Source organism: Gavia stellata, chromosome 5, assembly GCF_030936135.1.
Source record: "Gavia stellata isolate bGavSte3 chromosome 5, bGavSte3.hap2, whole genome shotgun sequence".
NCBI classification, from domain to species: domain Eukaryota; kingdom Metazoa; phylum Chordata; class Aves; order Gaviiformes; family Gaviidae; genus Gavia; species Gavia stellata.
Window position 1 is genome coordinate 26,320,148 of NC_082598.1, and position 25,974 is coordinate 26,346,121.

The following is a 25,974-nucleotide window of genomic DNA, read 5'->3' on the forward strand; positions in this document are numbered from 1 at the left end:
TAATAGTTGGCTCAAAACAAAATGCATTTACTAGGAAGTTTTAAGAAAATTGCTTATTATTCTCACTTCTAAGGTGATCTTTCTGAATTACTAGTTTACTTGTAGTTTTACGCCTGTTTCTCAACTGTGTAGCTGTTTTTCAAGTTCTATGAATATAATACCATTACACTTTTAAGATCAGTATTACGTAGATATAATAAGCACTAGGATTATGAATATTCCTTAAATCTGTGATTCAAAATAATTAACCTGTAATGTTGTGATCATTTGACCAGATCTATGAGTTGGCCAAGTATTGGTAGTGGGAATATTTGTTCAGGGAAGGCAAGATCTATTGCTCATTCCTGGGTTCAGTTAGTGGGGTTTTTTCATGTTAACATATATCCAGTTGAGTCCAGATTTCTCATGAATGGTCTACATATCAGTTGGCAGAATCTTAAAGATTTTGGGAGTAAGTGGAAAACAGAAAAAGACTTGGGCTCCATTGGAGTCAGAGTCAGTTGGTTGTCTTTGGTAATCTCTTAAAAACCTGAGGAAAGAGGGCAGTCCCTGGTTACAGGACTGGGTTAGTCAGTTTAGGACTAGGGGTTAGGCCGCAGCTACCAGATGGTACCTCTGACCGCAACCCTTTGTGGACCTAAGGGATAGTAGGAATTAGCCAATCCTTTAACTTTCCTGGTCTCCCATTCATTCTTCTGTGCTTGTTTCCAGGATTTTGGCTTTAATAGGAAAGAAGTGTACGAGTCCTAAGGTTAGCTCACTTTAGTCAGTATGAAATTTAAATAAAGTTAATGTTTTATCATAGTAAGTTTGTGTAAGTATAAACTGCAAGAAAGTGCTGGTTAACAGTCCAATCCTGAGTTGTCTAATGGTCTTTCAGTTGCATTAAACTTGTTAAACTAGTGCAAGTACTTAGTGTAGTTCTTAAATTATTCACCTGTTAAACGGTTTCTAGCTTGTTTTATAATCCTAGTAAGGATTGTTGTCATTACTGTACTTCATCACTTTTACACTAATAATTGCTGCTGGTATTAAATGGAGAAAATGCTTTTGGTTAAACTTCATCATTAATATGCAGACTGTCTTTTTTGTCTCTGACAAACTAGGTAAAACTGCTGCAGTTTAGATAAGCAAAATAAGCAATTTAGTTCTTTTATGGCAAAGAGTGTGAGTTTTGAGAAATAGTATTCTAAATAAGGCACTGTAGGGATGTAGTCAGGAGTGGAAAAGTGGACTTATCTAGCATTTTCCCTTCAGATTGTATCAGTATTAATACTTGCAATATTTGAGTTGGGATCACTTGAATATGCTTGCCATGAGTATTTCATAAAATAGTATCTGCATAATAAATAAAGTACCTCTGTAAGCAGCAAAAATAACCTTGTTTGAGGACCAGATCTGTCTCTGTTATTCTAGTACGTTGTAACAAATTGTACTAAGGCCATGGATTGCTCCTCTCTAGTCTTTGAAGTCTTTGCACAGGACAGCCATGTTGTGAATATCCCTGGCTACAGAAGAAGCTTCATTCAGCGCTTATGCTTTTATTGGACACCATAAAACTGAGTCAGTTGTACGGTATAGCTCCAATTTGGCTATGCATATGTCTAAGAGAGCTGAGCTCATACTGTGTATCATTCTTCTGTTGGAATGCTAATAGGGGCTCTCCTGTCTACCTTTGTCTGTTGTCATAAGGCATGTAGGAAACTGTGTTCATTATTTCATAATTTCTATTCATTATTAGTAATAAGATCAACAGTTCATTGGGAAAGGAAAGGCTAATGATTGTGTAAGTCTAGTTACTTTAGAAAATCAAGGTTTAAGGTGACATGCCTTCAGGTTCTAAAATATGTTTGTACAGTGTTTTATGAAGGGGAAAAAAAACCCCAAAACCACAAATGCATTAATCCATGTTTTACTTAAATAGCTAGTTTAGTTCAAGCCAAATATATATCACTCTTTATTTTTAGCTGAAAGTGAACTGTGAGAAAGTCTTCTTAAGTTCTTGCTATGTTAGGATGTGTTTAAGTACAGGAGGTTATTGTGAAATAAGTTAGCATATACAAATTGAAATAGTGGTAGCTGTGTTGTATTTGCTCCCTTTCTGGAAACTCTTAGAGCCTTCATGGTGTTTAGTTAAGCCCTTCCACTTTAGAATAAGGGTGTGCATATGGGAAGCTAGTACAGAAGAACTGTTTTGAGCTATTTCTGCAAGTCTTCAAGCTCTGGGATTGCGAATGAATTAGCATAATTGATTTTAAATGAGCTGAATCCTGTGATTCCTTTATATGTAGAATTACTAGCGACCTAAGTAGGGTAGAGTTGCAGAACTGACTGCAGAGTCTGCATCAAATGGTTTTATGTGTTTATAGAATGACTAATTCAAAGTATGGTTCAAACTGATTATTAAAGCATGCTGTATCTGCAGGGCTTTTCAGTTGTTTTGCATCAAAGACAGAACTGTGCATAAAAAGATAAGGAAAATGCATCTTGCATTCCTGCGAAATTGCTTGTTTATTTAGGCTTTCCTGAACAGGGTTATCCGGAACAGGAGTCCCTTGCACTGTGCCCATTCTGATGTTGAGTATCTCAGTGGCACTCGGATTAGGTTCGGGCAACTCCTGCCCATGATTAATGCTCCTAGGTACTGTAAATATATTGTGTACTTAGACATAGCCTGTGATTGTGTAGGGGCCCTTACACCACCAGTATGGGAGTGTAAGTGTGCTGTTATGTACACAGCTTTCATGGCATAGCTTTACCAGTTTAACCACACTATCCCTTAGTGAGACAAGCAATGATTGTGTAACTGCACTTGGGGCTTATGCCAGCATAGCTGTGTCAGTTACACCTCTGCGTGTTAGTGACTGATGGAATGATTTTGTCACAAATAGTTTAGACAGACACTAGGGCTGAAGTTTCAGAACTCTTCTAAGTTGTCCTAAGGCAGTGCCAAGAAGCAGTGTTAAGTTCCTCCTGCAGCGTGGTCTCCTCCTCCCACTTTTGTGCTTCTTCTCTTACTTGCAGTGTTTGTGGTGAATCAAATCATGGAGTTGGGTTAAAATGAAAGAACTTTTTTACTAAGATAGTTTTAATTCAGATGTTTGCTGTGCAGTTGTATGAACACTTGCACAAAATCCTGCCCCCTCCTTTACATTAGTTCTGCCAGGACCAGGATGAAAGTAGGACCTTGGCAGCTGTTAGACTGGCTGTGGAAGTACAGTCTCTTACATTTTTTGGCAGAGTGATATTTTAACAGCTGAACATTAGTAAGAATAGGTATTTAGATACCTTAAATAAAAAAAGTTTTAGTAAAACTTGGTGATGCTTCAGGTCTAACTCTTGCAAAATGAAAACATTTTTAATAGTTGAGATGTTTTGTGTTCTGACAGGAAAAAAAAAAAATCCCTCTCAGTATTGTTCTTGTATGTAAACACATGCTGGTAGTTGACTTCTTAGACAGCAGCCTAAGAGGTGAGCTTTTGTTGGGATCCTCCCTTTCCGGCATACCAGTGAAGTGGAGAGAGCTGCGTCGTTTGGATTAAGTTGAGAGAGTTAATGGTATCGTAGCAAAAGAGTTTAAGAAAATAACATGGCCATTATGGTAAAACAGAATGACTTTGAATATTTATCCACAGATTTCCAAAGGGTTGGTAAATAGGATAAGAATGAACTTGACTTTGTTTTTTAAGTTATTAATTGAAATATTTGTTTAATGAAGTAAACTGCTACTGAAAGGTTGGAATTTTCTGCTCAACACTTACGTTGACTCAGAGTACTCATGGCCTTCTGCAAAAATAGCGTTATATGGATTTCATTATGATAGTCAATCAGATGATCTTTTTTTATAACTCTCTAGATATGTTCATGCCAGATTTTGTGTAGAGCAGGACTGTTGTGGTAGAATATAAAATGGGGGGGAGGGTAAGAAAAGTTTGATGAGATACTAGTAGCTTTATAGTACCGTAGATTAATTTTGCTAGCATGGCTTCGGACTAGGGTGAAGTATTTCTTACTTAATTTGTCATATTAAATATTGATCCTTATAGTGTCAGTATAAAATGTTTGAAAGTTCAAAAGTACCTACTTTACATTTGTAAATTGTAGCTGTATTAAAGAAGCAACTAAATTTTTATTAGATTTTAGGTAGGTTAAAAAAGTGTTTATTGCCAATTTACCCTGTAGAGGAATCAAACAATAATTTAAAAATTCTGTCTGAAAGATAACTAAAAAAGTAATTTTTTATTGGTGCAATTGGGAAACAATTAATGACAGAAAACATTTTGTTTTAAATGCACACCCTCCCTCACAAGCTAGTGGACTTTGCCCTTGGTTGAGAAAATTCTGGAGAAATTCTTCAAATTTATTCCTTAATCTTCACTGAAATCTTGGCATGTACATTCTTTAACATTTTTGTCACTTCTTAAAACTTTTCCTTAATGTGTAAGTTGCTAGCCTTAAAGCACTAAATGGTTACACAGTTTTAATACTTAGATGCTGTTATCGCAACTAGATGTTTATCTATACACATAATTTATATGTGCGTCTTTTCAGATTAGGGTTTTTCTGTTGGGTTTTTTGGGTTTTTTTTGTGAGTTCTTTTCTGTAAAACCAAAGTAAATTAACTGAAAACAGTAGTACTTTATCCGGTATAGAGTATGTTCCCCATAAGATGGAGGAAAATCATGTTACAGGACCTATAACAGACTGCAGATAGTGAATTGCTGTATGGAATAGCGGGATTTTGTGAGGGTTTTTTTATACACAGAGTTATTAAAAAGTAAGCATTGGGTTTTAACTTCCAAATTTAATTCTCTTTAAAGTAGGGTGGTTTTTGTTTGTGTTGTTTTTTGGTTTTATGAATCCTTGTTTACCTTCTCAGCATTTATACCCAAAGATATTTGATATGAATTTTTCAGGTGGTGTCTGATTATGTGAGACGAATACACTTAGAACATACAAGTAATAATTCATTTTGACACTACTTTTATTCTTTTTACAAAAGTAATGTGCTGAATTGAAACTATTAATATTGGTAATAAACATAATTTCTTTTCCCTTTTTGTTCTGACCACAACAGTTTAAAACATAGTACGTATGCTAATGGATGCATAGTGGAGAATTTGGCCTGTTAGGTCTCTTCAGAGTAATTTTATTACTCAGGGATCAAAGTTTGGCTGTTAAGATAATGTCATGGGGGCAGTAAGTAGAGCTGGTTGGTTCTGGAATAACCTCACTCAAAATTTCATTTTGTATGCCATCATCATCCAATATTAAGTAGCCATGGCTGACATGGAAGTGTGAGGGATTTTTTGGTTTTCGGTTTTTTTTTTCTTCCCTTCCACTTGAGAGGGTTCAACATAGATGTCAAAAACTGCTGGCCATGTAATTAAAAAAACCCCCATATTTAAAACCATCTTATTCCTGCATTTTTGTTTAAACCTACCAGTATCTATCCATACATTGCCAGCTCTGATAATAGGCATTTTAATGCTGATTACTTGAGGTTAACTTTTTTCTGATAGCCTACTTATCAAAGTAACTGTGGAATTTGAGGCTTTTTGGAAAGCATAAAAAATTCTGATGCACTTGTAATTCCTACCTCTAAAAAAAAAAAGTAATTTCATCGATCTTCAGTCTTCAGGAAGTAGACTTACCTCAAGATTGAACTTGGAAATTTTTTTTTTTTGTAAACATAGTAAATAGTATTTTTTATGTGGGAAAGAAACATTTAGAAGAACAGTGCAGTTTTTATGCTCTTGTCTTAATGTGCTTCTGTGATGTTGATATGTTATAGTTTTGTCTTGGGCTCTGTCTTTGCTTTTTACCTTCTGTGAAGGAAAACTTTGATTTTTTATTTTTATTTTTTTAACAGTGGAGGTACTGGACTAGTGAAGAGGATAACAGGCCATGAATAACATAAATAAGAGTTTTTTTAAAGGCAGATTGGAGAAGAGAGGAGGAGATGGCATGGAAGGCTCAGCAGAAAGCGTGGATTAAGTGCAGAAAGAAGGCAGGCCCCTCTAATGAGGGACTCCTTGTTAAGGCCTATAGACTATGGCGAATAAAAAGAACAGAAGAGCTTGTTTGCTGAGAATAATATTACAAGGTCCAGAGCTGCTCTCTAAAAGGATTTTAGTAGAAGCGGAGAAGACATGTGTGATGAAGTCTTCACAGTGGCAGAACTTACTCTTCAAAGCTTCTGCTGGAGTGGATTCTGTGTTCTATACAAGGAAGATACTCAGTTATAAAACTAGACAGTGTAATTCTGGATTTTTCTTTTAAAGAGGAGGCAAGTCAAAATATTTTCGATCAATAGCTACTCTGATAAATGTGATTGGGTGTCCAGTCTTCGGGAGATGGTCCCAGAATGACTTCATGAAGATTTGATTCCTTTGGGTTTCTTTTTAGAGATAGGTCTTTTGTAATGGATGAAAGTGCCTTATATGGATCTTCCCCAACTTTTCTGCCTCACACTTTTAGTTTAATCTCCACGCTTGGGTTTAATCTCCACAAGGCAGAATACAATTGGGTAAGCATGACTACAGCAATGCATAAAGAGTCTCAGCGGCTGAGGATGGTCTAAAAGACGACAAAAAGACGACAAATCTTTTGACTAGAGCCCTTGTGTAAAGCAGGGGATGCATTTAAAAAGAAAGACAGACTATGCATAAGCCACCTAGAATACGAAGAAAAAAAGATGAGGGAATGTCATCATACAGCGTGTAATATGTTGCATTAACACTACTTTCTCTTTTTTTTTTCAGTCTTGATCAAAATGTTTTCAGGTGTCATGATGGGAAGTTCTGCTGGTTTAGTGTTGGACTTGTAGATTCCTAGAAAAGTATTTTGGTGTTGGTGAAGTGTTTTCATGTTGGCGAGAAATGCTAGTGGGAATTGTGTTGCTACAGGATTAAATTTCTTTGAGATTATGGAAACAAATGCTGCTAGTGATGGCACTGCTCATATTTTGGGAATTGCTAGCCCAGTGTTTTAGTCACCAAATTGTTACTGAATCAACAGGAGGTGATGTTATTTTAGACTTGGTATGGAAGCGTAATGAGGTCTTTGTAGAGGAACTGCTTCTGGAAAATCAACTTGTGTTGTGAGATCACAAGTTGATTCATAAATTCTGTGCTAAGATCATTGGTGTCAGAGGCACGCTTTTGGAGAACTCTGCTGTTGGTAACGTTTTAGAGACAGCTCAGATGATTATCATGGAGGCCAGGGATTTATTCTGTTAGAGCTGCTAAAATTGAGTAATTTTATCCTATGTGATCCTCATTAAGGGCAAATATTGTAGGAAAACACTCCAGATTTAATTGGATGAATAATCACTTCAGTACAGTTAAATATTGGTTATTGCTCCAGTGATGAAGAAAAAAGCAAGAATTGGCAAGGTCAAGCTGAGTTGCACCTTGAAAAGTCTATCAGAATAGCATGAAAAAGGTTCTTCAGCTATGTAAATAAAAAAATGCTTTTTTTTTTAATATGGAGGGCATGGTAGAATTTAAGCATGAACCCGAAATTAATTTAATCCTTACACTGAAACAGTGTAATACAGCCTGCTATTGTTCTTCAAGGTTCTGTACAAAGGAAATAAGGGTATGGAGATACCTACAGCTGTAGTAATAACAGCAGTCATCTCAAATGGGGGAAGCAGGATCACAGACTCTTGAAAGAAACTAAGCTTAGCAATAGGGTTTTTGTTTGGTTGGTTTTTAGCAAATTTATGGAGTCGGGAAGGATTTTTTGTGAAAAACAGCTGCTGTGGTACTAATTGAAATTGAATATGAGGGTGAATATCCAGGCTGCTACAACAGTGTGCAGGGCACTGAAGAAAAGTAAAATGCTAAGTAGAAAATTAAGCAAGCTGCAATATGGGTTAACCAGAGATTGTATCATTGAAATTCATCCTTTTTGCTATTGCTTCAGTCCTCAAGATGGAAGGTTATGGGCTTACTTGCAAAGAACAAGAATTCTTGCTGTCAACTTTGAGCTTACCAGGTGAGGTTGACAGAGGGAGAGCAGGAGAACCTGAATAGACCTAAGAATGACTGCATTACCCAAGCAGGTAGTTTTGGTGACTCATTAACTGTATTGGTTATTTAAACCAATGTGCTTCTTTGTGAACTAAGGGGTAATGCACAGGGGCAGTACCTCTGAGAAAACGCAGTGCAGCCACTGAAGAGGACAAAAACTTCAACAGTTTTTGGAACTTGCTGGAACTCTGTCGCTTTATCTGAGCCTCGTGTCATGCTGCCATGGAAGAAGGCAAATTTGATCTTAGGTTATGATGCTTGTGATGTATTTTCAGTGAGTGCAACGCAGTGTTCATGGTACCGATTCTGAGACTTTATCTAAATTCGTTCATGCAGGGCTAGTATGTGGGATGTAGAGTGGAGAAATTAAAAAAAAAAATAATCAGTATGGTGGGATTAAAATTTCAGCTTGGGGAATAAATCCTAGAGATACAAAGAAACTTGCTGAAACTGGGAAACAGTGCTGTCACAGGTGGGTGTAAATAGATTATAACTTTACCTAAATTGTAGTTTAGAAAGCTTTTAACAATTTTGAGGTTGTGGAATGAGCTGCCAGTTGGAATGGTGACAGCAAAAAAACTTAAAAGGGGGGTTGGAAAGCTTGCAAGAGGAATGTGTTGCCTATGATTGAGTTTGGATTCAGAGAGGGAGTTTCTTACAGTGCCTGGCTGTTGGGGAGGGCTGTCTTGCTGGGAGAGTCTGTCCTGCTGCTGCTCAGTATGATGGAAACAAAGCTTTGAAAGAAAACTGTTTCATTTGGCCTCTGGTCAGGCAACTTATATGAACAGTAGCAGGAAAGAAAATAAATCTAAAATATGTTTAAAAACATGATTTCATCAGTTCTATTAATAATGTCCTTTCTCTGATGTCTTAGCTAAGGTCATGAAAGACAGTGCAAGATCTGATGCTGAGCTTAAACCAAAAAGCTAGTTTATAGATATAAATTAGTAAACCAGAACCATTACATTTCGTATTTAACTGGCTTTTAATTTTGGAGGTGCACGGTGCGTTCTTAATTTGTACCGTGGTTGAATCTTTGTTTTTCCGAAGCGCAGTACATGGCCTCAACTATGCAGTTGCAGGTGTTGCCTCACTTCTGTGGGTTGAAGAGTTTTAACCCAAGTTTTAAAGACAAGCGGGTGTAACTGTAGATGTAAAAAGCTCCCAAATCACCTTTGGATTAATTTAGTGAAACTTTTAATTAGGGTCTTTTTACATGGTGAAGCTTTTACTGAAACTTTGATTTTTTTCTTTACATTTGTGAGCATCTCTGGTCAGAAGAGCACTCTCTTTGGTGGTGGTGGGGACGCTGAATCTATAGAACGTTTACAGAAAGGAAACAGAAGTAACCTCCCAGCTGTTGTTCGGTGAATTCTGCATTCTTAACAGTTCACATAATTGGTAGATCCAAGAACCAGTTGATGGCAACCATCAACTTTATCTGACTTAACTCTTCTCTCATAGCTGTCAGCAACCAGGCTTACTCTGAGGGAGAAGAGAAATGCAGCTGCATAGGGCTTTTTGGCGTAGAACTATTTGGAACAATTTTAAAGGATCTGGGAAGATGATACGAGTTCTTGGGGGGAAAAAAAAACAAACAAAAAACAACCCAAAAACCCCATAGGATTCAGGAAATCTGTATTGCAGTCAATGAGCCTGGTATACAGAAGTAGCAGAATGGACAAATCTGTAATTACTTATTTCAAAATCTTCATGGTATCTCTTTCTAAAAGGAGATTCTGCTTTGCATCCCCCCAAAAAACTTATTGGCTGGAAGATTTGTATGAATTTCACTAACACTGCTCTCTGGACTTGGAAAGCAAATTCAATGGAATTAGTAGCTCTGGCTAAACACTTCTGAGAATCAATTTCTGGAAAACATATGGTTTTTTTCAGTGTCAAAATAGAGTGTTTTTATTTTGTAGGCAAGTTGATACGGGGTGTGAAAATGTTGAGGAGGTGACAACGAAATTCAAGTGTATAAATAAATTGTACCTTATGTCTAAATATTAAAGATAAACATGATCTTAAGCAAGACTACAGTATTCTGTTTAGATCATTGTATTGTTTTAAAACAGTGAGCACTCCGTTTGGGGAAGTTTTTCTGTATTCCAGTGAAAGTGACAATAATGTTTATTATTAATTAAATTGCTCTAAACAAGAGAAAAAACAATGTGTAACTTGGTCAATTTAATTTTATAGTTTAAGCTATGTAGAATTAATAGCTGATTTGAAAGATCACGGCCTTTTAAAAATGTAATCAACTTAAAAATATAACCTTATTATATCGCTACTTTAATTATTATATTGCTGGGTTGCTTTGCTTATTTTAATGATAGTATAAATAATATTATTGACATTTCTAATGCTTCACAAATAGTCTATTTTCAATGAAGTAAAATTCCAACTAGAAGATAGCTATTTACTTTAGGTTACTATATTTTTAAATTTTTATTTAGTTTTTTGAAAAAAAAACCCTACTGTTCTAAAAATTTAAAATACTGTATTTTGCGGGAAATCTGTATGCCAAATGCTTACTTATGATTCTTTGTTTCTCTGTTTATTTTTAAGACGAGCAAAAATCAAATTAAAGTAGATCTTGTAGATGAGAATTTTACAGAATTAAGAGGAGAAATAGCAGGACCTCCGGACACACCATATGAAGGCAAGTAATGTTTTTGTGTATGCAATCATTGTACACTTCAAACCATGTGTCTTGAGATGCTTTGTTTGTAAAACTAAATTACAGCATAAAAATGTAGAGCCTACATGTTCTAAAATAGTCTGTTTTTTTTAAAAAATACAAATTTTAAGCTTGAGAGATATTTCAATTCAACTTCTGCGTTGCCTGAAGACAGATCTGTTCTACAGTAGGATAGACTATCCCATATAAAAGGTTCATTTAAAGGTATAAGCTGTGCAGTGTAATTGGTATAATTCTGACTTTCAGTTGTTCGTTTACCATCTTGACAGCTTAAGCTCCTTAACCATGAAGCATCAAGAAACTAAGCTTCAGAATCTAATGTAACTGTACATGTATTTCTGTGATCTAATGTGGTGGTTATTCAAAAACATGTTGCATTTTCTATCTCAAGGAGGGGTGCCATCGCAAGTTAAATTTGCGATTAACCTTGGGCATCCATGGGTCCCAATATTTAATTTATACTGGAGTGGGGGACTCAATAGTAGAACTTAATTTCTATAGCTCTCTTCAAAAATTACACCTTACTGACTTTCTTATTCATTAAAGCTGGTATCAGTAATCATGCATCTCTTCAGTCTGGAAAAATCAAGATAATTTGTTACATATAAAGCTTTAACAGAAGCTAATACAGCATACTTCATCAGAGATAGCACATTACTCAATAGTGCTGGTACTTGTAAACTTCCTGTTTGCGTATAATATATATGGAGCTGGCAGACACACCTTCTATTAAAGTTTCTTGATGATAAATGAGGATTTTTGTTTGTAATTTTTTTAATTTTTTGATTACTTCTTAAAATGATATTTTACTCAAATTTTCCATGCCAGGTATCTACTTTGATTTGAATTTGAACTTCCAGGGAAAAAAAAGTTGCAAGGAATATTACAGGCAAATGGTTTTGTTGGAAATTTAAAACAATTTGCCAAGTTTTCAGTTGCTGTAGTTGCTCCATGCCTTGCAGCTTAGACTGGGACTTCACTATTATCCAGAGACCAGACATGTGCTGTTTGTCATTATTTTGAAAAAACAGATTCTCATCAAATGGGGAAAATACCTGAAAATTGTTGTGTAGGTATAGGTATGTATGCACGCGAAAGCGTTAGTGGCTGCTGCTGAAAATCTGGTTGTTGCATCCTCACTAAGGAGGACATCCCTTGTGATTGCTTCTCTGGGCTAGGAGCTGCTGGTGCAGCAGCATTGGACTTGAGAGCAGGGAAAGTATCCCCAATGCCCCCTGCTCCTGCTGCAGCCCAGGGCTGATAAAGGATGAGGAAACAGCCTAACAGAGGTTGACATTAGAGAATATCGGGCAGGGGTAGAAGGGTCAGAAGCTGAGGAGAAAGGAAATGAACCTGGAAGGGAGAGAGTAGAAAAGTAGAAGCATTTGTAGTGGTAAGGATGCTCCCCTCTAGCCTCATCTCATCAGCCACTAATGTTTAGTTGACAGATGATAAATTCTAGAAAGAAGGTAATTTCTTCTGGTTATAACATGTGTCTTCAATTTAAAAGGAGAAGTATGCTGTGGACCTAAAATACATAATCGTCCTGGTGACCTATTTGGAAGTGGATCATTCTGTTTCGTGTAGTAGTTCTTTTGCAAATATAGTTGGTCTTGTAAAACCAAATCTTATGTACAGATATTAAGATGTTGCAGAATTAGATAATTGGATACTAGGAAACATCTGAGTGATGGGGGAGGGTGTTGTTTTGAGGGGTTTTGGTATTTGTTTTTTTTCCATTCAAACAGAATTAATCCTCCTCGGGTGAGTTGGTTTGTCGCGGCTTGCCTTTTTTTCTTTTTTCCCCTCCAGGTCAGCATTAACTTGGCTTATAAAATGGACCTTTTTCAGAGAATGTATTGAGAGTTATTTGAAATGAAAGATGTATTCATGTGTCATTAAGGTTAAAAAATGTATAGCAATTCATGAAGAGGGTAAAAAAAGATTTGAATGCCTTTCTGCAGAACTGGGTTCTGTGTGATGCTGGATAATTCAGCTAGACCAAAATTTCGAAAGCTGAACACTGTGTACTCACATATTCAGCATATCCTGCTAATGAAAATCAGCAATAAGTATTTAGTGTGGAATTTGTTGATGTGAAATGCATGCATGCATATTTACATACATATGAGTACATTTAATGATGAAGATACAGTAAATATCCCTTTGGAGGGGCTAAAACTATTATGTATTCTGACTATGGGAGGGATCTCATGGAAAAGTAATGTGACAATATGCTTACTTTAATCTAGAAGGCATATGCACCAAGGAACAAAATGAAAGTTACTACTGGCAGTCCAGTTTCTGGCATTTCCTGACACTTGAGTAATTTACTTTGGAACGTTAAAACTATGTTACAGAAATATTATGCATTTATTCCCTTATGCAATTATGAAGGGCTTGCCAGTGTATGTAGTTTACATTTTATGACTAACGCAGGAATGCATGCTGCATAATTACTGGCTGATCTCTGGTCATCTATAGTCTGAACAATGACACAGCAAGAAGTGCTTTATGAAGAAAAGCTAATGTTTGGAGAGAGGACCTTTGAAAGTCTGGATTAATGGCTGCTGGGTTTTACTTGATTCAAGAGCTTTTCAATAGCTAGGTTGTTTTTTGGGGAGATTTTTTTGGTGTTTTTTTTTTTTTAAACCCTGTGTAACCATGGTGTTAATTTCAAGCCAAATTTGCACGTGAACCACAGTAAAAACTTGCTGTAACTCCATTGTGAGACATATGCTCCAGTAGGAGTACAGAAGGAATGTTCTGCCATTACTGTTTAAGTTGATCTCAAGTATTAAATAGCTACGAAAAAACCATACTCCTTTTTAAAAAAAAATTCCACAGAAATATTGGCATGCAGAAGTTAGTATATTAGTCACTTGCATTTTAAAGGTAGTATTAAGGAAATTAATATCCAGATTTTTTCAGTTTGTCTTCAAGCCTATATTTTTAACTGTAAACTTCAGTGCATGACAACAATACTGTATAAATAATATTATCAACTCATTAGTCTCTGCAGTTTTAAAATCTTTTGGACTTGTACATTCCAGGTGGAAAAAATTGGTGGCTGAATAGCCTGTTATGCAGAAGGCTGTAGTAGTCTGTCTTTTAAAGGCAAGTTTTAATGGTAAGCAGAAGAAATGGTAATACCTAAGGATAGGTTTTATATTACCTTGCAAAATGGTGTAGCAGTAAAATCATACAGGGACTGATAAATTTTTTGAACTCCAGGAACAGTGTAATTGTTCTGTTTCTTAGGAAAAATCACTGCTAAATTATGCTTCAATTCAGACAAAAGAAAAAGCAAACTTACTCAAGGTCTGTTGTTGATGTACATGTCTTCAAAAATATTTTGCCTGTGCTGTCCTGTAAGCAGACAAGCGATCAACTTGGACATTAACTATTATAATTTTGGATTTATTGGCCTTTCTTCTATTGTATTTTCTGTTAAATCTTCTCAAGTTACTGTAGTATTAAGTGAGAAAAACCAGCTGTAGAAAGTAGTGTAAAATACCAAACTGATATTAAACAGTTTCAGGTATAGTGTATTAGACTGAATTACATTTTAAAAGTGAGAGGTGTTAGTAGCTGCTAACGTGCATTTCGGCACAGATAAAAAGGTGCCATAGACTGTAACTGTTCATAGTATCCCTTTGAGGTTTTTTCCTGCATGTGAATCTTGCTACCTATATTGAGAGTACTTGGGAGATGGTTTTGGATAGAGTCATTTGCAGCAGAGTAAATTGCTCTTGAAATCCCAAAGGAAATAGATTGCAGATACTTCAACTTCCATTCAACAAATTTATAAATTGGAACAAAGTATATTGAGGGAGGGAAAAGATTTCTTTCTGAAAGAACAGCAGTAGGATGAGGAAAAAAATTGCAAGTGAGGAGAAATGCTTTCAGTTTCTATAAAAACTAAATGTCTGAATTGGTGTGTATGTTTTGTTGTACTCTGTTCTTTTTGTCATTAAACTGCTGCCTGGCAAATGATCTTCAGTGGGCAGGCAGAGATAGTTTGAGATTTGCTCCAGAAGACATAAGTATTGATAGTAAACTTGAATGTTAACAAAACTGTAATTGAAATAGACATAGGTAATGATACTGTAACAGGGAGAGTAAAATGATAAAAGTTTAGAAAAGGGCAGTAGAAGGTGGTTCTGTCCACCAAGCTCATACTATCCTTTATTGCATGTTGTAATCCTGCAAACTGCATTAAGAGTACTAGTGTGTCAAGGTGTTTGCAGAATTGGAATAGAAGTAACTACTTCAGACAGTAATGTAGAACATAGTGAAAGTAACATTGGAGCCTTCTTTATTTTTTTTTTTTTCTCCCAAAGTGTGGCAGCTTTTCTTAAATGACTTAGTCGAATGTTCTTCAGTTCCAGAAAGCTTAAAATGAAATACAGTTAATTTCAGCTCTTTAATTTGAAGAAGATTTATTGATATGAGGTATCAGAAAAGAGTCAAAATAGTGTAGTGTCCCATGTTCAGCCTGAACATTCCTGTGGCCTATTGTTTCATCTGTTTAGGGAATATTTGGTTCATATTTTGGTATATTTTACTAAAATAGAGTATGGAACGTTACAACGTTAGAAACGAGGAACTATAGGAGAATGTACACATTAAATATACTTAAGAAATACAAATTCTGATTTGCATAAGCAAATATGACTTTATTAGATTGACTTTATATGCATTTATTTACAAAATACATGAAATTTAGAAGTGTTTTCTAGTTAATACTTCTGAGTAGATTTGGATTACTTGAAAACCTTTCCATTTAGAAACGTAAGCTTTATTGTCCTGAAAGACTAAGCTTGGGTAATGTTCTTTTAATTTCTAACTTGTTCTTGTCTTTTGCAGGTGGAAGGTATCAACTAGAGATAAAAATTCCAGAAACATATCCGTTTAATCCTCCTAAGGTATTGTAAGCAGTTTTTTTTATAAAATAATTTGGCTAACAAGTTGGTTTTCAGTATTCTTATTTATTTGCTTGTGTGTGTATTCTCTTTGTTTTTTTTCTATTCACCTCTAGACAGGCATTGGACCTGTCATCTTTAGGTAGAAATAATGCAGGATGCATAGCTGTATCCAGTCAGAAGTACACTCTGATTATTCCTTAAAGTACAAACTGGCAAATTCTGGGGAGGAGATTGTGCCTTATTATTGACCCTCATGTAATTTCATTTTGGCAAGATAAATACAGTTGTCAGATAGTTTTACTTGATGTAGAGAGTATGGGCATCTTCCATCCCCCTCAGTATCATTGAAGAAATGCTGTAACATATAATTATTCGTTATTTTAATTTCTTGGGCTCTATAAGTTATATTTAGTAGAGTCTTGGGTCTAACCTACCAAGTTTCCAGCAATAAGTAAATAGTGAGGTGTACAGTTGTGTGACTTGAAGAACCAATAGAAAAATATAATGGTGTTACTGCAACTCCACTGAAGGAATGCTTAAAACACACACATGGATGAGAGACAAGAGAAATGGCTGTGGTAAAGTCACTCATACATTTTTTGCAACTTACTGCCCTTTCAACTCTACTGTATCTTTCTAGCACTTTAAATTTGTGATTCTACTTCCCTCCTAAATGGATCAATTTGAATCATGTTCTCCCCAGCCATGTGCAGCTGCATCTGTATATTCCTGTGCCCTGATTTAGTCCCATTTTCAGTGGCTTCTGGTGAATCTGCAGACTCCTGAGTTGTCTGACTCAGCTTCTTGACTGTTTTCTGTTTGTCTGAAAGATGTCTTTGAACTAAGAACGTGTCCTAGATCCCAATTATTTTCACCCTGGTATGTAATACTGGGAAGAAACTGGGGAAGAGGAGGAAGGGAGAGGTGCCAGTAGCTTGTAGCTCCTTGGCTCTCATCCTTTGAATGACTTCCTTGAGGCTGGAGTGAAAGACACAAAGTGTTAATGAAATGTCTGTTGGTTTCAGTTCTTTCATCTGCATGTGTTCTGGTGGGAGCTAAAATAAGGAGAGCTGAAACAGGTCATAGACACTGAAAGGTGGGTCTATGGACCATGGTTTAATTGCTGCTTTAGGGCTTGGTGGTTTCCATTTCCAAAGCTTATAGACAGCTGTTAGAAGCTCAGTGCACTGTAGCATAGTACTGCTTATTCTGGAGTGTATAGTCTTGAATTGGAAGCCTTTTTGCTTGTGTCTGGCCCTGCGTTTCATCTGAAAGATTTCTTTATCTTCTTCAGTCTGTGCTTTGACAGCCATTGTTAGCTGTCATTCACTGTGAGAAATTACCTAGTATTTACATGGCTTTTTACATTTTCAAAGTGATTTAGAGAGTTGAGCTGGTTAATAAGTGGCTCAGCTGACATGATCTCTTATCTTCTGTCCTGGTAAGTGGAACTGTTATGGGCTTGCCTATTTATACACCATGATTGCACTGATGTTATTATAGCCCTGTATGTACAGTCTTTTGCTGTAGTGCCTGACAATGTATTTTCTGCACTGATTTGCTTGGAGATCAGGGGCAAAAGTTGAAAGATCTATGCTATATGTAAAATGTTTGTCAGGAGTTTGGGGTGAGGAGGTGGAGATGAGAAATGGAGAGAGAGGTCAAAGTCACTATAAGGCAGTTAAAGTGCAACCTGAAATAAGGGGTTTGAAGAAAATGAAGGAGAAATTTCTAAAGGCATGTATATATTCCTTTCAGAGGACAGCTTTGGGTTTTGAGACTTCTAAAGGAAAATGCGCTTTGAACTTTCTCAGTGTCTTTCTTAAAATCAGCTTGGTTTTTTTAATTCATGCTTTGTGAGAATGAATACACTTTATTTTAGTGTAAAAATATGGACATGATAAATGAATGAATGCTGGGACTAGATCCTTTCAACAACAAAGAAAAATAATTGTAATTTAGTTAGGTTTTGGTTTGTTGAAGAGCTTTCTGCATATGGGTAATGAGACTGGATGGTTGTAGAAGTAGTAGCATCCACCAAGGAAATTTTTATAATACTTCTGTAGCTACCAACAATTTAGCTGAACAGAGAGATCCAATGCCTATGTTAAGAGTTCAGGGACTTGTTTCATTTTATTAAAAGTGGACTTTCTAGCTTTTATAATGTTGGAAGTTTTAAGTCTGTATTTGACCATCTGTTACGTGAAAACACTGGTACTGCTGGAGGATATTTCTAAATGGCTTTGTGTGATGCAGGGATGTGCACACATTACAGTGTATGGGAAAGCAGGCAGGGATGAGTTTGGTGTCCTCAAATGGGCAGTAGTCTGTTCTTGAGTAAAGCAAGGCTCTGTCTAACAAATGGCCTTGCAAACTTGAAGCCTCCTGAAATAAGTGGTATCACATGTCTTAGTTCTGTGTTTTAGCTTCATATTTCCTAAATTAGTATTTCTTTATAATATTATTAGAAATGGTGCATTTAAAATGTTTACTTAATATACTGCATTTAATAACCATTTTTGTTTTTAAAAATTGTCTTGTCTTCTAGGTGCGGTTTATCACCAAGATATGGCATCCTAATATTAGCTCAGTCACTGGGGCCATTTGTTTGGATATTCTGAAAGATCAATGGTAAGATTCCATATGGATTTAAATGTGCAAAATCAAATATACAACTGTCCTGGATAGGAGGCAACAGGTCATGTTGCTTTTCACTTTGCATTTGTAATTTGAGGTGTCCTTAAAGCTTACAGTACTTCAGTATAGTATTTTGAGTTGAAAAGATGCAAATGAAATGATTGGGTTGTAATTTTAGAAACTGTTAAGTAGATATTATATGTGTAGAGAGCTTTTCCAAAAATTTTTACACTAGGGTTAGGGTGAATGTTTCATTATTGTTGATGTTTTGGGTGTTTCTGTAGGAGTTAATTTTTTTATTTAGTTAGTTCTTTTCCATTAACAAATGCTACCTATTGCATCCTGAATTTTGTTCTTTCAGACTTCTGAGGTGTAAGCAGAGAAAAACCCAAGTGCTTATCTTCATTCTGATTCTTGACTTCTAAGTAAAAATTAAACCTGGTAGAGCTGAAACAGTGTATGAAGTGAGTCTGGGAGTATAAAAGGTAACAGGTCAGCAATGGGAAAGGGAGAAGAGGAGACTGACCATACTGATTCTGTCTCACAGTTATCACTGATACTATTTATGATTTGCACCTCTGTAAACCATTCGCCTTTTAGTTGCTGGTCAGTTGCTGACTTTTGATTACTTAACATTATTGAAAAAAATTTGATAGCCAAAATCTGTGGAATAGACCTGTAAGTGTCCAAACTGTAACAGCTGAACTCATTGTTCATTTGTTTTTCCAAGTGATAGATTTCATGTGGTTTGAAGATTGTATGCACCAATTGTATGATAGACATATCTAGCAAAAATTCTTTATTTCTAGCAGCAAAGGTGCCTAACATGGAACTGCATCCCAGCATCATTAATACTTTCCTGGGAAGAATTTATCCAAAGTTTTTAAGCTCAGGGTTTGGTTTTTTCTTCCATCTTTTGGTATTCCTTTATGTACTGTCTAGTTGCTTTAATCATAGTATCAAGGTCTGTGACTTTTAACAAGTATCTTCAAGGCTGATCTTTCCATACTGAAGCCCCTAAACATCATGTTTCTCAAAAACGACACTGATCTAGCATTTTGAGGAATAGTCAAAATCCTTGAGGAAACTTTGAGGAAGGATAGTCCCTAGCAGAAGTTATTCTTATTTATTGAATTCTGAATTAAAATGAAAGTAATTTAACAGCCTTTTTTTAACATTTTCTTGTTATTTTCATATTACTTTAATATATTCCCTAATTAGTGTTTTCTGTGGAGAGGGATGGATGGTCTTGCTTCTGTAGCAACGGACTGGGATTCAGGAGACTGTTTTGGTTTCCAGCCCTGGAACAGGTCTTCTGTTGTCTTTCAGCACTGCCAAACATTGTGACTTGAAACGGTCTCACAAAATTCAGTCTTATCCCAAAACCGCTGCATTAAGAGTGAAGCAGTTAATAGCTTTAAGGTGAAAGTTTCTGGCCTTTTCGGTGGCTGATCAAGCTAAAAAATATAATATACCAAAATGCAACAATGAGCTAAAGAAATCATGAGCTTCAGCTTTTTTTTCCTTTTTTTTTTTTTTTTTTAGTCAAAGCCATTGAGATTTGAAAAGAAAGAACAGGAGAGGAGGTTTGACTTGTGTTCTTGTAGTCTTTGAAGGTTAGGTCTTGCACAGATAACTTAATCTGTGTCTTAGTTCTGCCTGACGAAAAAAACATTAATACCTTAATTCACCAAGATGTATACAAAATAGGAGTATAGAACACGAACTGGCCTTCTGTGTGTTTAAACCTTCTGGCACAGGGAGCACCAATATTATGCTACTTGTATACTGTTAAACTCTTCCTTTGAAACACTGTCTTCATTTGGAAGCACTAAGGAATGAATTTCACAGAACTTGGTGGTGGCGGGGGGAGGCTTCCTATATATGATAATCCCTTTTCAAATGATTCTTAATATAGTGATCCCTTAATTTTCTAGTGGTGCTCTTTGTAAGTTTTGTTTGTTTTTTAATAATAGAATGGTAATCAAAAATCGCTTGAGCATTGTTGAAGTGCTTGTCAAGCCTCTGGTCCTTTGGCAAAGAGCAAGCTGTTTGTGGCTGCTTCCATCCTTTCTTGTTTGAAGAATTTCAGTATTGTGATAGATAAAACTTTTTTTGGAGTAGCTTCCTAAAACTTCCTAAGCCATATGAATGGTTAATATTGTTCAAACAAGTTGTTTATTGTTCTTCAGTAGATGCTGTTTTAGCTATTTAAGCTGAGAAATGCCCACATCACCATGTTTAATTTTTCTGTATGTGTAGGTTGAACAATGGCTTGAATAAAGTGATAGCTTCATTAGAAAGCAAACAAACAAAAAAACCCCAAGCAACACTCCCCCAACCTTGATAATTTAATATTTAATGGATTTCACCAGGTATTCAAAGGTAAATGGGGCAATTCTGAAATATTGTAATGGCTGTGTTCTAGAAAATAAATTTAGTTTCACAGTCTCTGTTGTCAAATCTGTTAGTAACAAGCTCTGTTTCTGAAGTGCTACTTCATTGACTTGTAATGCTCTTAACTGAATAATGCTGCTCTTGTTGCCGTGTTTGAATGTAAGTCTCAAATTCCACTGCATATCTGTGTTTTTTCAGTGAGATCAGTGGGAGTTGAAGCACAGAATTTGGGCCTATGGGACTTAGGGTTTCTTGAAGAGTTAATAAACTGATAAAATACTCATTTATGTATGGTGAATACAAATATAAAGATTTTAATGTTTTTGTATAGTTAAAAAACCCACTCTTTTCCCCATTCACCCATCCCATGATAATGATTTTCTATTCTAATGAGCATGGTTGAGATATTGTTCTGCATATTGGCAGGAGGTTTTATCAGTTTGCAAAGTAATGTCTTTAAATGATTTTTTTATGAGTTTAATGAAATTCTTTCTCCACAGTATAGGCTTGATGCTGAAATTCTTTGCAGCTGTGGATTTTCATAGTGTTTAGATTTGTAAATACCTGTTACACCAGTTTGTATGCAAAACAGCTATTGTTTGCTGGTAGAAATAAAACAGGGATATGATTTTGTAGAAGGAATACTGTTTATGCTGATCTGATATGACTTTTGTTATGTGGTTTCACTTACTGTAGCTTATATTTGTCTTCCAGGCTAGTATTCTGTCTCAAAATTTTATTCTTAAATACAAAATGTATCTAATACTGTTCATTGAAACCTGAGAACTAAATGAACTTGAAAGCTGTTCTGCATAAATCCCTTGAGCAGTGATCATCAAGCGAATGTGTTGTGGCTGTGTGTATGGCTACAAAAAACTCTTGGCTGTTGTGGTTTTGATAGTCGAAATAAAAATGAATAATATCTTTTTCATAGTGGGTGTACTGGAGGATTCACACTTCAGTTTTAGTTGAGATGCAGAAATCCATTATTATAAGAGAGAATACAATTTCAATAGGTACATAAGCAACAGCCAGCTTGTAGTGTTCATCTTCTTGGGCATCTAAAGCTGCTGGGTTTTGTTCAGGACGTTTGAGGAGCACTGAGCCTCTTTAAAGCTTTAAGAAAAATGCAGAGAATATTAACATTGTTTGAGGGAACTCTTCAGCAAGCAGGCTGTCTTTATCCCCCCTGCACTATGTCAAAGCTACTCTATTACTCTCTTTTTTTATTCTTTTCATAATGGGTCCCCAGTCTTGTATTTCTCCTGCAAACAGTGACTATACAACAGGCTTCCACTTAAAGGCCTTCATTTCCTCCCTCCTTCCAGATTCCATAAGCCCTTGGTACAAGTTCTCAGAGCTTTTCTCTTGGATTAACAAGGTTAGTTATTTCACAAATGGAATAAATATTGCAAATTACTTTTAAAAATAAAAAGAAATAAAAAAATTGTTCCCAGTAGACATGTTTGGTTGACAGAGTGGAACAGCGAGCTGCTGGCTGCAGCTGTTTCTGTTGTTCTGCTGGGTTACCTCTCGGAGTAACTAGAGAGATTGTTTCCAGAGAGGAATGTACAGAACATAAGTAAAAACTTCCTAAATGGAAAATTACTTAACCTCTAAAAATGAAGAAAAAATAGAAAAACTGGCAGTGTTTCATAATCCTCGAAGGACTCTTTCAGCTCATCGAAAGGTAAGAGATTTCTTACCTCAGGCATGCTGGACACAGCTGGCTTGCTGTGCTTTTTAGTGTTACCACTATATTCACCCAGACTAGGGGTGCTCTGTTTTGTTTTTTAATGGAAATGCCCCAAGATATTACCTAAAAAAAACCCAAAAAACCAAAAAAACACCCAACCCCAAAAAAACCCCCCACCCAAACCAAAAAAACAAATCCAAAACCAAAGCCCACAAAAAATGTGTAAGTGAATAAAATATATATCGTCTTTCTTTGTTCTGATTCACTCCATGTTTCCCTTGCTGTTTATCAAATGCAATGCCAATAGAAAGCATGGGTTTTGGTTCAGATGTCCAGAGCGGATGCTTTGAGTTTGAAGTTCTCAGATGGACAGTGCTTCCCTGTAGTGAGTTCTCTTCAGCTCACTGGTAGATGTTAGTGGCCTTTCCTCCTATTTTGTAAATGTTAAACTTGCAAACCTACGTAGTGGCTAAGCAGCATTTTGGGATGGGGGTGAGAGTCAAGGGTTACTGTAAACTTGAGGAGGAAACAGAAGGCGGTAATGTCATGGGACAAAGGCAATGTAATGTCATGTGCAAGGCGAATAGGATGCTGGGATGTAGGAAGTTCTACCTGCAAAACTCATAATATAAACTGCCTGCTTTTTCTTTGTGATTGGTCAGGCTTCTGCTGGAGTAGTGTACCCACTTTGAGTGTTGTATTCCAAGAAAGATGGGAACCATAGGAAAAAGTCCAGAGTAAAGTAACAAGAACGATGGTCTAAGCAAATATGACCTACAATGGAAGATTGGAAAGCCATTTTAGCATGCAGAATATCAAGCATGGTGAAACATTGAAATAGATTTTCCAAGAAATTTGCGAGGCTCCAGTTAAGACAGAAGTCTGTCAGGAGGGTTACAAAACCTTGCCTTTGGCAAGGATGCAAGAAAAAACCCAAAAACCCAAGTATGCAGCTAGCTTGAGTTACCAAACGGAATTGCTTGAACTCCATGAGATGTTGCGCATAAATCCACACCTAGAAATAAACTTCAAATATAAGAAGAGTTGGAAATCTTTTTTTTTTTTCAGGATTCTGTTCTGGAAAAATAAACCCTTGAGGAGCACTGGAAAATGCAAAAGACGTGTATCTTTCCACTGGAAGTTTGTTTTAAGAAAATTCTTTTTGCAGCACGTTCTTCTCTAGCCTGTGGGGATGTCGGGGGTGGGGGTGGTGTGTTGGGTTTTTTTAGTTTTGTGCCACTATCAGCATAGATTTTTCTACAGAACTGATTATGAGAATTTCTACAGAACCGATTATGAGAAGGTAATGAGAAGGAAGAAGAGCTTTTTAAGGTACTTGGGAAATGAGAATCTATTTTTAGCCGTCCCTCCAGTTTCTTCTGGGAATCTTAATTTATGTCTGAAAAAATAAGACTAGCTACGTAGAAAATAACAAGGCTGTTTTACTTTCTTTGATCAGGAAAGCTAATTGGTGTCCTAAAGGTAGAAAATGTTACATGAGTATACAACAGTTACACAAATTAAGTCAGATTTTCTTTACCATTAATCACAAACTTTAATTTCCTTTTTTTAATACAAACAGCAGCTGAAGCTGTAACAGGTTTTCTTTTATGATTTAAGGATACTTCTTTTTTTTAAACGTTTGTGTCCAGTGAAGACTTTGTCATCTCATGCATGAGATGTCTCATGTCCCAAAATGGCTTTCACTTGAAATAAGTTGTAAACTACCTTTTAAAACCCTTTTACATATGTACCTAAACTAGTCTTGTCTATAAACTTATTATTTTATGAGTTTGAGTTCTCTGAGCATATAGCCATCTGTATATCCAAATGGATGAGGTATTTATTTTTATTACTCATTTTGAAATTGGAATGTCAGAACCAAAGTTCAAGTCCCAATATGCTTTATATAAAAGTCTACAGACATAGCAGATGAACGGGGACTGAAAGGGCCTAGCAGTCTTGAAAGCCAGAGATGGTTGGAGGCAGCAGAGAAATTGTGTTCTAGGCATCCATGGCACCTTTGGTCCTTAGTAGTGCCCCCTGCTCTGCAAGATATATTTTCTACGCCTAGAAGGTACGGTGTAAATGGAAGTAAATTGCACGTAGAAGTGGCACAAGTGGGTGTGACCCCTTTCGGGTCATCTTCTCTGCTTTAAATAATGCCAGTTATTTTCAGATGTCTCTAAAGTAGAAGGATTTCTGTAAAGGAAAGTGCGGAACAGCTTTTATTTGGTGAAAGTAACTACAGTATCAGTTACAGTTGATAGATATTTCATGTTAAGTCTGTCTTTTAAATGGCACTAAATAGCATGATAAAATTAGTTAACTGGGAAAAAAGACTTTAGGTGTTATAGCATGTGGAGGGGATGTGGTAGTTCCTGTGTAAAAATAGTTAAATCCATTTGAGCATAGTAAGCTCTGAAAGACTTAGCATTCTGTGACACCTGAATGCTGGAATAGTAAACATGTTGCATTACATTCATTTAATACTAGCAGATACCACTGTGAATTACATCATCAATACGTACATTAAATAAATTAATTTCAAGATGGTATAAACCAGTAGAAATCACAAAACCCAGGAAATTACAAGGGTAAAACAGCGTAAGTACATGTAAAGCAAAAATATTTCTATGTTCTTTCACTGTGGTTTTTGCATGTGTGATTTCGGTGTGGAAAACCAAGATGCTTTGTACGCTTGAGTTTACTGTTAGCTAGGCTTTCATCATGCAATTGAGGATATGTTTCGGTAACTAGGTGTTCTTCATCTGATTATATTTAATCTTACTAGTTAATCCCCAGCTTCGTATGTTATTTAAAGAAACACTTTTTGGCTTGGAAGAAGCATTCAGCTTGGAACCTGGAATACTTAAATTTAACTGGAAGAGAATCTGAAATTCTGGAAAAAAATGTTTAGTAACTAAGGAATAGGTTTGGAAAAGGAGATTTACATGTTGTGAAGGTTTTGTGATTTGTCAGAATTCAGATCTAAAACATGAGGGTTTTCTGAAGATTTAAGTCTGCAAAGTTCAGCTTGGGGGACTTCAAGCTGATGTGGCAGTTGGAATAGACAATATGTGCTAATTAAAATCTCTGTCACTTGGGATGTTTCTCACTTGCGTTTTGATGTAGAACACTGCACTGTAAAAGCTCAGTGGTGATTATCAAGCTAAAAAAAAAGTACGTTTCTAGGAAAAATCTTCTAGAATTAGAAACAATTAGGGAAGAACGTCATATTTGAATGGTTAGTGACATAGCAGGAAAGCTGTAAATTTAAGCATCTAGGAATGTAATATTTGGGTGTCACTAATGTACCTCTGGTATTTTACCAGCATCTATCCTCTGTTTATCGGTATACTCTGCTTGCAAGTAGACTTGCAAACTGTTTCCTTTGTATCTGTACCATCAGGTCAAACTCTTCCCCACCCACTCTAACAGACTCTCTGCATTTACTTTCAGTCTTCTGAAAAGAAGAAACTATTTTCTGTTGATTGAAAATTGAACAGTTTGTCTGTAAGAAATAGGATGCCTGTGTTTCACAACTTTCCTCTGGCGTTTCATGTGCCATAA

General features: G+C 36.1%; 1 protein-coding gene across 4 annotated transcripts in view; it reads left to right on the forward strand.

Moving 5' to 3' along the window:
• UBE2K (ubiquitin conjugating enzyme E2 K) overlaps positions 1–25,974 on the forward strand; it is a 40,667-nt gene that overhangs the window by 7,748 nt on the left and 6,945 nt on the right. For 2 of the 4 annotated variants that reach the window (XM_059817894.1, XM_059817895.1), the window contains exons 2-4: positions 10,611–10,704; positions 15,613–15,671; positions 18,220–18,302. In XM_059817894.1, the coding sequence (XP_059673877.1) occupies positions 10,611–10,704; positions 15,613–15,671; positions 18,220–18,302 (236 nt within the window). The remainder of the gene's footprint in view (positions 1–10,610; positions 10,705–15,612; positions 15,672–18,219; positions 18,303–25,974) is intronic. The other 2 variants (XM_059817897.1, XM_059817896.1) reach the window with 2 other exon arrangements.